The sequence below is a fragment of the Furipterus horrens genome, unplaced genomic scaffold, assembly GCF_987537825.1.
Source record: "Furipterus horrens unplaced genomic scaffold, mFurHor1.1.pri manual_scaffold_17, whole genome shotgun sequence".
Classification (NCBI taxonomy): domain Eukaryota; kingdom Metazoa; phylum Chordata; class Mammalia; order Chiroptera; family Furipteridae; genus Furipterus; species Furipterus horrens.
Window position 1 is genome coordinate 27283908 of NW_028327187.1, and position 17875 is coordinate 27301782.

The following is a 17875-nucleotide window of genomic DNA, read 5'->3' on the forward strand; positions in this document are numbered from 1 at the left end:
ATTCACATCTCCTTTGCTGCTTAATGGTTGAAAATAAAGAAAAGAGATAATTAATGGGATAGGAACCTTTGAAATATTATGTACAGCTTGCCCTCTAGCAAGCCCTACTGGACAATGTAGCCTGTGGAACTCTTGACATATTGAACACAAGAAAAAAAGGGAGTTTATCTACTCTGGCTTTAGCCATATGTCATGAATACATTTGCTTTTAAATGAATTTCATAAAATATTAATGTAATCATACCAAACAGCATAGTGGTGAGTACATTAGTCAGGAGTTATATTTATCCTGTGTATTTGTTTTTTGTTTGTCTCCATTTATTAGTAGATGGTACATGGAGACAGGCATTTCTTTCTCAGTCGAAGTGGCATAACTTGTTTAATGATGTTTCTGTAATTGTGGTAAGGTAGACTTGTGAGTGACACAGCTATATGCATAACAATGAGGAGGCAGGTGGAACAATAAAAGGAAGACAAACATTTCAGTAGGAGGGAAAAATAGGTAATATTGTGTTGTTGGCACAGAATCTAATCTAATCTTTTCCCACTGAAAATTAACAGTTTGTAAATGAATGAAGTAATGTTAACAATTTTTCTAAAATCTTTTACATAAGGAATAACATTTTCCAAAGACATAAATGGCATTCTTAACCACAGTGCTCTTACTCTATAGCATAGGAACAGAGTATCGGGGGTCTTATGTTCTCCAAGATGGAAAGGAAGACTTGGAACCCTGACTCCATATGCCTAGAGTCTGAAATATAGAAGACTATCACAAATGTTTGAGAAATGTGGGAATGAATGCCTGAAAAAGTGAATTTATTAGTGTGTGTATACATGTTTTGAATGAAAAGAAGGAAAGTTATCTATCAGTACTACCACCTATCATGCCAGAGGTTTTCTTATCTGTTTTGTCCTTTTATCCTTTGAGATAAATGTCATTGTTTATCCCCACTTTACCAAAAAGGGAATGGAGGTACACAGATTTTAAGAAACCTTCAAGGTAAAATAACTAATATGTGGAGGAGAGTAGGGATATGACAGCCACAGGGAAGAAGGGACGGAGTGTGTGTGTGTACATGCATGCTGAGTGAGGTTACATGGGAAGGCTAAAGGTAAATTTGTTTACAGAAAAATAAAATTGCCTTTTGGAAGAATTTTTTTTCTTCCCATACATGTCTCGGGTCTTGACATCTCAGTATGACAGGCATGTGAGAGGATGAGGAATGCCCTAGTTCTCTTGGTCTGGCTTGCAATGGGAGATGCCCGTGCCTATCTGCCTAGTCACTATAAGACTCCCTCCCACTGGGCCCATTGTACCTGAAGTTCTGTGTTTGTAGGAACCACAGATTCTTCCCACTGCTTAGATCTAGTCTACTTCCTTCAAATCTTAGAGACCCACCTAGGGAATTCAGAGTGACCTTGAGGACGTGCTTACAGGCATTGCCCCTCACACCTGTGTGTTGAGCAGAGTAAAGATTTCTGGCATAGGACCTGCTACTGGTAATGCAACTGCCTCTACATTATCAGAACTCCTTATGTAAAACTTCATTTGCAGTACACTGTGCATTCTGCAGCAGAAGGCAGGGGTGAGAAGTGGGAAAATAAAGTAGAATGCACACCCTTCTCAAAGAACATGCATTTGGGTATAGAGACAAAATGTAAAAAATGAAGTCAGTACCACCTTTAGAGCCAGGCAAGCAGGGCCCTTACCTTGGGCCCTCACCTCAGGGGACCTCATTCTTTGGAATGCCTGTCTTGATATTTTCTAAGTCTCCTTCCAGTACTCAGCACTGGCCAGGTAGGTAGTGCCATCAGGGTAGTTTCCCAAGTCCAGAGCAGGTCTTATGTGTTTTGTTGTTTTTTTTTTAATGCAAAAAGCACCTTTCTTAAAAACTTTGAAGTTCCCCTCCAGTGTCTAGAACTGACCAGGGCTTGCAGGATCATCTAAGCAAGGAGCCCTGATCAAACTGGATCTACATGAACACCAGTTCCCTTTGGGGTACTCTCCAACCCTCTGTCCCACATGTGGAATCAACTAGATGCCCTCAAGGAATCTCAAAACTCATGCCTCCCAGAAGCTTGGATCCAAGAGGGTAGCCTAGCAAGTAAATCACTCTAGCTGCCTGTTATGCTATTTATTTCATGGTATTGCATAAGATTGTTCTAACAGAATAGTGTTGACACTGATTTGGAATGACTCAAATTGTGTATAAAGATGAGCCCCACAGAAATATCTGTTTGGGGACCCCCATACATTCTGGAAGCATCCCTGAATGAAACAAAGGATAATGTAAAATAAAATTCAGTGACAACATGTGTAGAACAAGTAGTTACTAAACATTGAGTTGAGAAATAACCAGAATTACCTGGAAAGGGTTTCTCAGGAATGTTGGGCCTTAAGCCAGGCCTGTGGCATGGGGAGAATTTGGGGAGGCTCAACTGATTCCACACAGGGAGAACAACAACAAGGGCACAGAAAATAGTTATTTATTGAGCATTATGTGCTATGCATTATGCTAAGCACATTACCTTCATCATTTTGTTTCTTCCTCACAGTTCCCTATAAGGTAAATGGAATTAACCCTATTTTTCAAGTGAGGAAATGGAGGGTCAAAAAAATTCATTCTGCTAAGAAAATGGTGGAACTAGGATCCAGGTCTTCCTGATTCCCCAAAGTATATGCTCTTAACATTATGCTATACTGCAAAAAGCCAGGAAATGTTACAAGGGACAGCAAGAAGCCTTATATGAATGGAGCAGAGGGTTTATGTTGGGAACCAGTGGAAGGCAAGACCAATAGCCAAGGCACAGGCATATTATAAAAGTCCTTGGATGTCAAAATGAGATGTAGAAACAAGTAGGCACTGGTAAAACATAACCAAAAAACCCTATCCCAAAAGGAAAATACATGAGTATAATATAATATTTAAGACCTGGTAATGTTAATACAATGTTTTCTTAAATTCTGCCTCTGTGTTAGAGAGACTTTTGGTGTAAAGCTTATAAGGTAACATTATGCCTCTACTTGACTTTGCCTGGCATCATTTATTGTTCTCTCTTTCCCTTCCTTTTTTAGACTTTGATCCTGCTCTTGGAATGATGACTGGAATTCCACCAATAACTCCAATGATGCCTGGCTTGGGAATAGTACCTCCTCCAATTCCACCAGATATGCCAGTAGTAAAAGAAATCATACACTGTAAAAGCTGCACACTTTTCCCTCCAAATCCAAGTAATATTCTACTTTTTCTCCACATAAGTCACAATGTTTTGTTGTCTAGCAACACTTTCTTCTTTTTCAAAAGAATACCCAAGGTCTTCATAGATGTATATACAGAAGCTTCACCTAGAAAACAGAAGAAAAGGAAATTTTCTCCTTACTAGGCAAGGCTGAATTTTATGTACAGAGCAGTAGATTTCTGTGTCCTGGTTGCATTACAAATTATAAAATGTATTTTTAATGTCATCTAGTAAGGAATTCAAGTGTTAGTATAGAAGGAGGCACCTGACACAAATTGCTCAACACTGTCATTTGCAGTCTTTCTTTTTCATAACTGGCTTACATTCTGATGGTGGCAGAAATAGAGTGTGTTTTGAGCCTACTGGAGGCACATAAGAATATAAATTTGTTGCTAAAAATTCTACAGTGCTACCAGTTATTCACACATCACTCAAAATACTGCTATTCAACTGGTGGGCTGCAGTACACAATGAGATCAGGTTCAACTTACCATGAGGGCAAAGGGGAATATTGAGTCTAGGTCAAACTACTTGCAGCAATTCAGTCAATGCAGTTCATGTGCAAATGATCTAGGTATCTATCTTGTCAGTAATTAATAGGTTTCTCCTTAGACTCTAAAACATCTGCAAAGATATGCCATTTTTCAGTTTAAATGTAACAGCAATAATAATTGACACAATCTTTTCTTCCATATATATTTGGGGTTTTATATTTACTTTAAGTGATCAAAAGTTACATCTTCACATAGCCCAAGCCTCAATGAAGCTTTTTCCACAGTTCTAGTGGTACTGGGTGGCCTACTTAAAAGAGCCACAGCTATAGTGCTAAGAGATTAAAATTGTTAAGGGAAACACTCAGGGGTCCAGACGATAGATCAAATGAACTTGCTTAACATAGTAAACATGAATCTTTGACATGCGATTTCAGACAACTATTTCATCTCCTACCTAACATAGGAATCAGTTAATCATAGAACCAGACCATGGCAGGGATGTAGAATCTGTTTAGTACAGTCTGCTCATAACTGGGAGGATTTTAGAATCAGTCAGGATTGTTTGAACAAATAATCCTAGCTTCTCTTCCTAGTGAAAAAATGTTCTTAATACTGTCTTCCAAACTTTGAACTTGTTCATCAGCAGGGACTTCCTTGCAGACCAATAAGAAATTTAGGAGTCCAGCATCTCAGAGAACCAAATTAGGAGAATAATTAGCATGTCACAGAACAACTAGGGAATGGAGAATAAGATGGTCCTAGTAGGCCTTACCTGCCAGCTCATGTGGCCATTTCTGGTTTGTGTTTAGTGCCTAGGTGAATTACTGGCATTGTAGTATTATTGTCTCTTATTCTTAGTGCCACTATTACTACGAGTGGACAATGGACCTTTTCCCCCTTTCTTCCAGTGTGATGTTTTTAGAATAGAGAAAGCTGTGCATCCCTGATACTAACTTTTTTCACTTCAAAGCCATGAATTTAGGCATTGCAGTGTTAAAACCTTCTGATTATATAAAAGTACAATCCTGCTGGTTTAGTCATTCATTTATCACATTATCAACCTGTACTAGGCTTTCATAGTCTTAATCAAGTCTAGTGTAACAGGATGGCCCACAACCTGTAATGTCTGCATAGGGTGCAAAGGATGACTTTGCAGTGCATTTCAGTTCCTGAATTTTGAAACAATAGCTCAGATACTTTGTGTATGACACATAGACATCATTGTTGAGCAGTGTTTAATTGAATGTTGAAATATATGGCTTAAAAAGTCTCTAACTTTTGATAATCTCTAGTAAAGGAAACAGAAATCTCCCAAGTGCATTTATCTTTTCCCACCTACAGCCATTCCTTCTCAGTTCTGAGTTGGAAGGGCTACAGAATGAGAGGGAAGCATTTTACCTTCACAACTCAATCCTTTTGAACTTCAGCTTTGTTTTAATTATGCTGACAAGGCAATTAGTACCAGTAAAGTACTGGTTTCTGAAAGGAACCTGGCTTTGGAATGGAATTTAAAAAAATAACATCTGTGACACAGCTTAAAGTAAACTGGTGTTCTATTTTTTTAGAACTTTAATTTTGTTTAAAGGGTGCTTGGTTTAATTGAATGGGGAAAATTCTAATGCCTTAGTTCTCTGCTAAAATCATGGCAAACATGTCATTTTTGTTAACAGCCCCAAGACTTTGTCAAAGTGAGATGGGAAGAACAGTTTAGACAGGAAAAGCAGGGATTTGGTATGACTGAATCCCTTTATCTTCTCTGGAGCCCACCAACCCTGTCTTGATAAGGCCTTGATTATAAACCCCAGCACTTACTCCTGCCTGTCTCTGGTATATTTTCTTGCACTCACTGGACTCTCAGCAAAAGGCTCATATGATTTAGGGGCTCTATGCACCTATCTAATCTGTTTCTGTTTTGTTCCTTCATTAGAAAGCATCTTTAGCATCAGTTCCTTCTCCTCTCTCCCACCTGACACTTCATCCAGGTGCTTGTTACATATACAGAACACTAAAAGTCATGGGGCTACCAGTAACCATAAATTCACAGTCCAACTTGACTCCAACTGCCTTTCACTGATCTGATTCATGTGACTGTCTTCTACCCACATTTTTACTTACTGCTTACCCATCCTTCTGTTAAGTTTAACTGCTTCCTGATCTCACACTTCTCTCCAGCCCAACTCCAAGTCTACCCTCTCCTGGAACACTTCCATGTGGAAGGTACTGAAAATAAAACAGTAGTTAATCATTCATCACTCTAATACATTTCCATTTAAATATTGGGTGCTAAATCCAATGGAGACTTTTCAGTCCTTAAATTACCTTATCTGTCTGCTACATTTAGTACTAGTGATCCCTTCATCCTTCTTGAAACATTAGGTCATTTGAACATGTAAGAATGAGTGAGACCACCAGAGAGATTATATAGATCAAGAGGGAAGACAACCAAGCAGAACACCCTGAGGAATTCCAACATTTCAAAATGCAAAGAAGCAAGAGTATTTTGCATTTATGTACACCCCTTAGCAGCAAAAGTCCTCAAAAGACTTAATCTTTCCAATTTTTCTCTTCTCTCTTAAATCTCTTCATTTATACTTTTGCCCCACCTCTCTTTCAAAATGTTTCTTGTTTAAGTACACTAGTGACCTTATAATATTAAATCCAGTGGTCAATTCTCAGTACTCTTTTCTAATTGACCTGATAGCCATATATGATACAGCTGATTACTCCTTACTTATTGATATACTTTCTTCACTTGGCTTCCAGGAAAACTATTGGTGTTCCTCCCACCACACTGGTTTGTCCTTTTCAGTCTCCTTTGTTTATAGCCTTCTGTTCTCTCTGACTTCTTATCATTGGAGACCCCCATGGCTCAGCCCCTTGAACCTATTCCCTACCTACACTCATACCTTTGATGATCTCATCCAATATCATGGCTGCAAAACTATCCTATGCCAATAATCCTAAATTACGTTTGTAGCTCAGACCTTATCTCTGAACCCCAAATTTATATTCAACTGCCTATCTGTTATCTCCATTTAAATATCAAGTAGACACCTCAACTTAATATGTTCAAAACAAAACTTCTAATCTTTTCCCCCAAACCTTTTCCACTAGCAACCTTCTCCATCTCAGATAGTGGAAGCTCCATCCTTTCAGTTGCTCTGGTCAAAACTTAAAGGTTGTCTTTACCTAACTTTCTTTCCCTCACAGACCATATTTAATCTGTTAGAAAACTCTCTCAGGTCTACCTTTATTTACATATAATTTTACTACTCTCATGATAATCACTACCATGACCCAGTTTATAGTCACAACTATACATTTTCTAAACTATTGAAATAGCCTACTAAATGGTTTTTCTCTTTCACCCTTGCCCCTCACAGTCTATTCTCAAGAGAGCAGACAAAGTAGTTCTTTTTAAAGCCTAAGTCAGCCCTGGCCAGGTAGCTAAGTTGATTAGAGCATCATTCCAATACCACCAAGGCTGTGGGTTTGATCCCTGGTCAGGGCACATACAAGAATCAGCCAATGAATGCATAAGTAAATGGAACAACAAATCAATGTGTATCTCTCTCCCTTCCTCTCTCTCACTCTAAAATCAGTTTTAAAAAAGATAAAGCCTAAGTCAGATCATGTTCCTCCTCTACTCAAAACCCTTTAATGGCTCCCTGTTTTACTCACAAAAAAGACCAAAGTCCATTTAATGCATTAGATCTTTATGATCTTTCCTCCTTCTCCCATATTGTCTCTTTGACTTTGTCTCCTGGCACTCTCCTGCTCGTCACTCACAAGTCCAGTTATATTGACTTCCATGCTGTTCCATGAACATACCAGGCAATCTTCCATTATAGGGTCTTTGAATCAGCTCTTCCTTCTACCTGGAATAGTTTTCCCCTAAATAGCTCTATGGCTAACCTACTTACTTCCTTCAAGTATTTGTTCAAATGTGTCTGTGTTGGTGATGCTGACAACCTATTTGAAAGTGAAGCCCTCCCTACTACACTCCTAATGCTACTTACACTCTATTTTTTACATAATACTTATTATCTTTTAACAAACTATATAATTTATAGAATTTAAACCTCACAAAGGCAGGGACTTTTGTCTGTTTTCTTTTCCCCCACTGGTGTATCCCTAGCAGTTAGAAAAGTGTCTGACATAAATTAGGTGTTCAGTAAATATTTCTAGAGTGATTGATGGATGGATGGATGGATGGATACAAAAGAGAAGTCAGAGGTGTAGAAAGAAAAAACTAGAGAGCCTGGAGTAATTACCCCACATGTTGACAACTTCTAAATCTGTTTTCAGACACATAGCCAACTGACCAGTATACTTTTTCTAGGTGAATATACATTCAATATGCAAAAAAAATGGTATTATGTAACAATGGACAAACTACCAGGTTAAATATCAAGAGAATTGCATTCTACTCCCAGCTCTGTCACCAAATCTTGGGCTAGTCACATAACCTCCCTGGGTATGTTTCTTTTTCTGTGGAGTAAGGATATTGGTTAGATTAAACTAGACACCTCCAAGGTTTTATCCAGACCTAAAAATGTAGCCACCACAGTAATTCACTTAGGCAAAAGCCCCTCAAAATGTATTAGGAAAAGCAAGGGGAAATTGATAGTTGGCACATAAAGCTTTGTACCTTTAGTGGAACAGGCAGTATGGTATAATGGTTAAGTGTCCAAGCGCTGAAGTGACACATTTGTGCTTTCATATCCCAGATATCCACCACTAAATAGCCATGAGATCTTTTGTTAGTAACGTAACCCCTCTGATCTAGAGTAGGCAAAATCAATTTTGGTCTAAAAATGCAATGGGTGAAACTAGACTGCAGCTGACTGTGTACTAATCTCCTAAAGATAAATGGTGAGCGAGTACCCCATTGTCCCACAAGCAACATCCCCTGATTCCTAGGAGTCAGACATATGGCAAAAGAAAGCTTTCTGGATCAGTTACTTTTTTTTTTTTCCATGGGCTGGCTATCAGAGATTTACTGCATTCTCAATCAGTTCTCAGTTGGTGGTGTAAAAGGGCAGCACCACCTCTCCAGAGAATTCAATTTTGCCAAGATATTTTACTCCAACTAATAGAATTTATGTATGGAGAGGTTACATTTTGAGTCTACTGTGAAATAACAGTGCATGTGGAATAAATGGTAGAATATCATCTTCTGTGTCCAGGCACATGAGAAAGAATCCATGAGCCAGAAAAGAGCAATTTTTTTTTTTTTAATTTTACCATCTCAAAACAGGCCTACCTTATTGGTTTTGGTTCCTAGGACTGGGTTCTATAAAGAAAATTTGAGGAAGTGGGTAAATTGAGAATTAATAGATTTGCCAGCCTTCTTATAATTTCCAATCAGTTTGGATTACTAAAATATATCTGACCCCTGCTGATTGTGTTGTGGGCCCTCAATTTTGATCTAATAAAATCAACTCAAAGGTTTAAAATATGTAAATTCTGGCAAACCAGTTGAGTGATATGTGATGCTCCTTTGAAAAGCAAGACGCAAGTGACTTGTAGGTCCTCTAAGCTGGTCTCTGCATCAAATATCAGCAGTGACTCTGATCTTAATGCTGATTGCCTCCACACAGCTCCCCAGTGTGGGTGCTTAGTTGTAATTAGAATTGCTAGAAGCTCCTCCTTTTCCATTACCAGAGATTAGAGTTCTTTATATTCCCAGTTATCTTGAATCTTTTTACATGAATGTTTTCTTTTCCATCCAGAGTGGTAAAAGTGGTGTTAAAAAAGAGCTTAGCGCCTTACCTGATTAACAGCTTAGCACTTTGAATTTGTTCTCCTATGGAGTCATCATTGCCGTTCCCAGATCACTGTATTTCAGTGGGATTAGAAAATCAGGCCCAGAAAAGAAAGTGCTTTGAGCTGTTAATTAAAGAACGGGTACTATCCATTAAGGAAGATAGTACAGCCCATTGCCTTGCTTGGTGGCATACACCTAAATCTCAGCAAATGCTATCAAAGAGTCTTTCTACATTTACCCAAGGAAAATAAATAAATCCCCAACATTCTTGACACTACTCTTAGTAGCTTTTATGCTCCTTTACTTACCAGTCACCACAGAATAATGACACCATCTAATAGGCTATGACTTCATCACAGAATTTCTAAGTCCCACAAATGTAGTCAAGGGAAAGAGCCTTTGTCTTTACAATGTTACATGTAACTGCATCAGTAAAGACATTCCTAAGAGTTCATCAATGGACCTAAGGTAGACCTAACTAAGCAAACAAGTAATATGAAAAGGTGATTATTTGCTTCACAAAAAGATTTTTTACCATCAAATTCCTTTAAATAGCAAATTTCAGAAGGATCCTGAAACAGGATTTTATTCTAAAGTCTTTGATTTGAAAACATTGCTCTTCCTATATGTACACTCTTGCAATTTTTTTCCTATGTAGTCAGTGGCTGGGCTATTATGTTCCATGGTCAGAACCATATATGTCTTCACAGCCGTAGATTCCTCTGTAAACAAAAGTCATTCCTTCCCAAAACCAGTCTTATCTAAAGATCTGGATAAAACAAAGAGCTAGGAGTTTAGAAGTCCAGGTTTTAGCTACCACTCTACTCCACACTTGTGGTAGCGCTTTAGAAAGCCCCAGATTGACAATCAGCAAATCTGAGTTCTATAATAGTAAATAATGATAACACTGTAATAACTTCTATTTACTGGCAACTTATCAAGTGCTAGGCATTGTACCACGTGCAGGACAGATAGTAGATTATCAATTATCCTACCTTATAAGGTAGAAGGTAGTATCCTTATTTTAGAGATGAAAAATGAGGTTTCCAGAGGTTCTTCCATGGTCATACAGACAGTGGGTAATTAAGTTAATGTTTAAATCCAGGTTTATCTGTTCCAAGTTCGTGTTCCTTGTCTATCTAACTTGATGACCTTGAATGAGTCACTCAGCCTTACTCAGAATTTTCCTCTGTAATATGAGTTTAGATCAAGTCAGTGGTTTTCAGTCCTAGCTGCATATTAGACTTCCCTGAGGAGATTTTAAAAAATAATGCACAGGCTGCATCCCAGGCTAATTAAATCAGGTTTATTAGAGTGGGGCCTAGGCATTTTTGGCTGTTGCTTTGTTTGACTACAAACTTGAATCTCATGTGTTGCTAGAGTTGAGAATCACTGGAAATGTGTTATCTAGAATTCTTTCCAGTCCTTAAAATCTCAGAAGCATAATTCTCAAGATATTCTGGACCTTATCTTCCCCCTTCTGACTAAAAGTATAACCTCCCCAGTGTTCATGACTAAGATATTCCAGATCTCTGCTCACTAGGTTATTTTCTTTTTCCTTTTAAATTTCTCATATGGATAAAAACAAAACAACAACAACAAAAAAAAAACAGTACAGTAAGTTCTTAAAACTACAGGCATTTAAAAATTAACAGAAGCTTTCTAAATTCCCAGAATACCTCTCCCCTTTTATTGACTAAACAGAGAGCTTTATTATTCTGAGCCACACTGATAAGACAGACAGTGGTAGCAAAGTGAAGAAGCTAAAGGTGCTGATACCCAAGCAAGCTCCCAAATCATCTCCTTGCCAACTTGGATAAGAGCCTGCTTGGGATTTTGACCTAATCTAAAAGTGAGACTCATTTATTTTTGTGTGTGAGCTATAATCACTGATTATTGAGCTCTCCAAATTTTGAACTGAGAATTATTGTTAAAAGCTCAATGGAGAGAACAGATTACACAGAATAAATCCTTGCAGATCCAAAACCAATAGTAAAAAAACCCTTGACCACCACGATTTGTTTTGGGGAGCTGTGAACTATAGGGTTTTGCTTGGAAAATGCTTTGATACATACATATAAATAGCAACAAGGAGCTGGCAGATAAAACAGGCTTCGTGTATGAGTGAGTAGGAAGCCCATTTTTTAAGCAGAGGGAGAATCTCTCATTAAGTAGGTTTTTAATGTCTCTCCGTAGCTAAATTTATCTCACTTTAGTTAATGATTTCCCAAATGAATTTACTTTCTCTGCTGGCATTCATTGGTTCCTCTAAATGCTTCATGGTTAGCTCTCAACCTCAGGTCTCCATCAAGGAGTTTGAGGAAGGACTCACTGCTATCAAAAAAACAAAACATAAAAAAGGATCATTTGTATTCTGGCTGACATTGTTAATCAAATAATTCTGAGAGCTATAAATATTTTTGTAAATGTTCACCTCATCATTTTCAAATTGATCCTTGAAAAATTATTTCAGTAAGAATCAACAGAGAGAATACAGTAACTACAAACTAAATTACACAAACCATTGTCCCACTGGTTCTGAGAATTTCTGAAAATGAGAGTTGAAACTAAGTGTAATTTCCCCCAATTAGCTGTCTTCTTAATAAAAATGACTGAAAATCAAGCATAGCTGGGTTGTCACAACAAAATTAAAGAACAAAATTAAAGATATCTGGATGAGACAGGCACACAGATCTGAGTCTATCCTGTAGCCATTACAGGCACCAAACCATTGAATAAAATGATGTTTCAGGTTCATGCAACCAATTTGCTGTGGAGTGGAGATGAGCACCTTGGGGTCACATGCTTCAGGCACTCTTAGGCAAAAGTCTGGTCAGTACAGTAGGCTATCTCTGTGACATGTTAAGTTTCAAAGAGGTCTGTTCTGAGCAAACATTGTAATTTCTAATGCTTTTGCATTTACACTTAGATCTTCCACCTCCTGCAACCCGAGAACGACCACCAGGATGCAAAACAGTATTTGTGGGTGGCCTGCCTGAAAATGGGACAGAACAGATCATAGTGGAAGTATTCGAAAAGTGTGGAGAGATCATTGCTATTCGGAAGAGCAAGAAGAACTTTTGTCACATTCGCTTTGCTGAGGAGTACATGGTGGACAAAGCCCTTTATCTTTCTGGTAGGTGTTTGGTCAGGCACAGTGTAGACATTGGGATTAGTGTATCTGCATCTGTGGCAGCTGAAGTTTGGGCCTAATAGTGCCCCCTCTTGCCTTCAGAGATTTAAATGCATGCTACCATTTAACATCTTCCTTTAAAGTCATTCAGTAGTTCCCAGTTTTCTATGGGATAACTCCAAACAGCTTCCTTGTAAATAGCATCTAAAGACCTTAATGATCTGCTTTACCTTTCAGTGTTACCACCCAATCCTTCCCTCATACATATGTCCCAACAACAGAAAATTAACTCTAGTTCCCAGAATGTGTCATGGTGTTTTGAGCCTTTTCCTCTGACTATAATTACCTTTTCCATCCCTACACATTATACACACATCTTCACACCCTAAAGCTCCAGCTCAATCATAACCTTTTCTGGAAATCTTTCTCAGACTTCTCTCTGAGTCTCAGCCCACTCTTCCCCGGGCTGATTTGGGCACCCCTTCCTCATTGATTCCACAACACTCACTACTTTGTCCTAGCATGACACCTAGAGCACCATGCTAGAACTATCTCTACATTTGTATCTACCACCAGAGTGTGAACTCTTTAGGGGAAGGGACTGTGTCTTATTTATCTTTGAATCCCCAGCATCTAGCACATAACCTGGAACAAAAATAGTTGCTCAAAATTATTTATGGAAATGAGTTAACTAATATTTGTTGACTACTTAGCAGAATACTATGTTTCTGAGGATACAGCAAAGAACGGGGCAGACAAGCTTGCAGAAAGAAACAGAGACAGAGAGAAGCTTTCTGACTCCTGGGTTTATCAAGAAAGGTAGCATTTGGACCAATTCTTTGTCAAAGAGAAAACATTTGGATGTAAACAATGTGGCATAAATATAGCATGAGAAAACGTACAAAGGTGGTAAGTTTAGATGCACATTCAAAGAAGCAATGAGTAGTGGTTTGTGTACCTCATAGACATGAAAGGAGGAGGGAAAACATCAGTTGTGAATGACTTAGATGGGTCTTTATTCATCAGGTAATAGAGAATTGTTGAAGGAATTTTTGAATAAGAAATATGATTGTTTCTGAAAGATTAATTTGACAGCTCTGTATAAAAATGAATTGGAGAAGAGAAGAGAAAAGAGGAGAGGCGGTCAGTAGACTCCTATTGTAATAGACCAGGGAAAAGGTAATGATGGTTTGAAAAAGTAGACTGGTAACATGAGAAAAGAGAGGAGGAGCCAGGTGTGGAATACTCAAATTAAATTTGCTAAGTGCTGTAAAATCTATCTGCTGAACATTCGACATCACTTAGCAATGATAATAGAGCATCCCACAATAGACTATTTTAGTAAGAACTTAAAAGGTTGAAAAGCCCTGAACAGTTGTACATAAAAGATGACATGCTGCTCAGGCAGCATCCATCTATATATCACCCAAATCTGCTCCCTGGTAACTATCACCTTCTGGAAATATTCTCAAGGCTGCCAAAGGAATTGCAATCAGTGATGTGAAAACAACTAAATTTTGCCATTTAAATGAAAGTTCACAAGTGCTAGAATTGGATGGCTATTCTCCCACATTAAAAAAGAGATTAGAGCTGCACCTTCGCTGCCGGAAGGAGGAGGCTCCAGGGAGGGGCAGAAGGGCAGAGCCAGCCTGGAGGTCCCATGGGCCTTTGATGTTCTGTGGAGAGGAAACTGTGCGGCTGAAACCTGAGGACATACCTGTTAGCAGAAACTGAGGAAGATGGCGGAGTGAGGAGAGGCTGCGGTTTCTGGCTCCCGAGACCCGTCTGCAGTTTGGGCTAATTGCAGACAGAACATCTCAGTGAGCAGCTGGACACTGGCAGGAGTCGAGCCAAGGCACTGCTGGATTAGAGAAAATCCATCTGGGAACAACCTGTTTAGTGAGGATAGCGGAGGAAAAGGGGACAAAACGGGATTCCTGACTGGGACGGCTGCCTGAGCTGTGGCTGGAAGTACACAAAGGCTTTTTGGCAACCACAGGCTACCCTGGAGAGGAGTTGGGAGGAGAGCGAATCTCTGCCCGCTGGCAGAGACCGGACTCAACCAAGTGGCATTGGCACTGAAGGACAGGAGACAGCGTGCAGCCGGGCAAGTGAGAACATAATTCTCCTTTATATTTTTCTTTAGTGGATGGTGGAGAGGGGAAGAAAGTTTGGGGGTGGTAGGCCATTCTTGAGGAGCACAGGCGCAGTGGTGCACTCATCCAATCCCCAACCCTACCCTTGGGTCACGGGGGCACGCAGAGGGAAGTGCTCTCACTCACTGGCCCAGGTGCGCGGGGCCGTGAGTCCAGGCGTCCCTCAGACATGCCCCAACAGACATAAGGTCAGTGCCCCAATGGGCACAGGGAGGGCCCACTGAACACGCAGAGGACCGTGTGCAGATACCCCTAGACAGCTCCTGTGGGCGCTGAGCCCCAGGCCGGAAAGCAGACCACTAGCTCAGGCTCTGTTCGTGCCCACCCAGATGGGTGAGGGAAGGCAGTCCGCTGCTGCGCCAGAACAGCGGGCGGCAACGACTCACAGACGCTCACTTACACTGAGCACAGGTGTCTGCGGCCCCGCCCTAAGAGGCAAGAGACCAATTCCTGGAGCTCGGCTCAGCAGGACTAAGGGCACGGCACGCTAGCGGGAAAAAACCTCAGCCCGGGGACAATAGGCACCAATCGCGGGGCAAGTTCTCAGGCCGCTCGCGCGCGTGCAGGGACGCGTGCAGGGACACCTCAGCGCGAACACGGAACCACCTCAGCCTGGCAACAATAGGCCCAATCGCGGGGCAAGCTCTCCGCCGCCCCACCCCTGCAGGGGCTCGCGCTCAAGGACACCTAAACTGGCTCCAGCGGGCAACAAGGGAGCGCGCCGTGCCAGCAACCGCGGACGCGCACCACTGCGGCAAGAAACAAGAACCTCTGAACCGCCACACTAGACCAGTTGTGGACGCAGAAAAAGAAGGCGACACACCAAGGCTAAAACGGACATCTCCACAAAAGAATTCGAGATAAAGTGGATAGAGTGACTCTCAATCAACAAGCCAGAAGGAATATCCTAACAAAAAAATCTGAAATATAACCAGACAGCATAAACAAATGATATAAAGGTCCCCCAAGAACATCAGGCTCAGGAGATCAAAGAGACTGCACCACTGAAACCCCCAGATCTACCATAAAGAATCTCATACCACAAAGGTGGGAAGGCAAAGCAGACAAATCCAAATAACAAAAACAAACAAGAAGAATCCACCATGGTAAGATGCAGAAACAACTTCTCAATGAAAAGAAAAGAGGAATCCCCAGAAAAAGACGTAGATGGAATAGACATAGCCCAAATGTCAGACATGGAATTCAAAACTATGGCGGTGAAGAAGCTCAATATGCTCGACAACCTCAAAAACAACTATGACAACCTCCAAGGAAGTTACCAACAGATCCAAGAAAATTACAGGGAACTTGCAGAGAACTACACCAGCATAAAAAAAGACATAGAAACTATCAACAAGAACCAGGAAGAAATGAAGAATGCAATCTCTGAACTGAAAAACATAGTAGAATCAGTCAAAAGCAGACTAAACGAAGCAGAGGATCGGATTAGTGAGTTAGAGGATAATGTAGGTAATAATTCTCAAATGATACAGCAAAATGAAAAAAGATTAAAAAATTTGAACAAGATGTAAGGGAATTACAGGATAGCATTAGAAAAAATAATATCAGGATCATAGGAATAAGAGAGGGAGAAGAAAAGGAGCATGGAATTGAAAAACTGATAGGAGAAATAGTGACAGAAAGTTTTCCCAACCTGATGAGAGAAAAAGCTATGCAAGTCCAAGAAGCACTGAGAGTTCCAATAAAGAGGAATCCCAAAAACCCACTCCAAGGCACATCATAGTTAAAATGGCAACATTCCAAGACAAAGAGAGAATCCTAAAAGCAGCAAGAGAAAAACAGCAAATAACTTACAAGGGAGCTCCAATAAGGCTATCGACCGATTTCTCAACAGAAACATTACAAGCCAGAGGGAATGGTCAAAAATATTTCAAGCAATGAAAAACAAAGGCCTACAACCAAGAATACTCTACCCAGCAAGGCTCTCATTCAAAATAGAAGGTGAAATAAGGAGTTTCTCAGACAAAGGAAGACTAAAAGAATACCTCTCCACCAAACCAGCATTGCAAGAGATGCTAAAGGGAATATTCTAAGAAAAAGGAAGAGAAAAAACAAAAAAAAAGAGTAGAGGAACAGAGACACAAAAGGGAAATGAATAAATACATGTCAATAATAACGTTAAATGTAAATGGATTAAATGCTCCCATTAAAAGACATAGGGTAACGGAATGGATAAGAAAACAGGACCCACATATTTGCTGTTTACAAGAAATACACCTCAAAACAAAAGATTTACATAGACTGAAAGTAAAGGGATATAAAAAAGTATTTCAAGCTAATGGACCTTAAAAAAAAAGCTGGGGTAGCAGTCCTCATATCAGACAAAACGGATTTCAAAGCAAGGGCAATAAAAAGAGACAAAGAAGGACATTTCATAACACTTAAAGGAATGATTCATCAAGAAGATATCCGTCGTCGGCAGCCGTCCATCTCGAGAGACGATTGTGTAGCTTCTTAAGAGTCTATCTGCACCGCCGAGAATGGTTGTGCAGTCCGACTCGGGAGTGACACGGTATCTGTCTCCTCCCGTGTTGAATCGACATCTTGCCATGACGCTGGAGTGTCCTCTCCAGTGAAGCTGAAGCTACAGAGCCTGGGCAGGGTGATATGGAGGGTCTGCTGTTGCCCATGCAGCAGGCCCCCCCTCTCTTCGCAGCTGAAGGGTCCAAGGGAAAGACGGAGTCAATACAGCTTGGCTTCAGGTGCGCCGCAGGAGTTGCCGGTGTTGACTACAACGTCAAACCGCCTTAGGGACTCCGGCTCCGGATTTTCTGTCGGGGTTTACTCCCTTAGCCTTTCCCCTGAAGAGGTATGCCGCAAGGCAGCGGAGGTTTTTTGGGGTCAGAGTTTTCCTTCTCTGATGTGCCCTGACTGGAAGATCGAACCAGCGACACTTAGCTCGCAGGCCGACGCTCAATCCACTGAGCCAAACCAGCCAGGGTTAAAGCAAACAAAAAGTGCCAGTATCATGGACACAGAGAGCATTTTGATGGTTGCCAGATGGGAGTGGCATGTGAGGGAATAGGTAAAGGAAGAGATGATGGGATTAAGAAGTACA

At 40.3% G+C, this 17875-nt stretch overlaps 1 protein-coding gene across 1 annotated transcript in view; it reads left to right on the forward strand.

Annotated features, from left to right (window-relative positions):
* The window catches only part of ENOX2 (ecto-NOX disulfide-thiol exchanger 2), a 339831-nt gene that overhangs the window by 217988 nt on the left and 103968 nt on the right, over positions 1-17875 (forward strand). Inside the window, exons 4-5 of the mRNA XM_090263952.1 lie at positions 3080-3235; positions 12437-12643. Coding sequence (XP_090120078.1) covers positions 3080-3235; positions 12437-12643 — 363 coding nt within the window. The remainder of the gene's footprint in view (positions 1-3079; positions 3236-12436; positions 12644-17875) is intronic.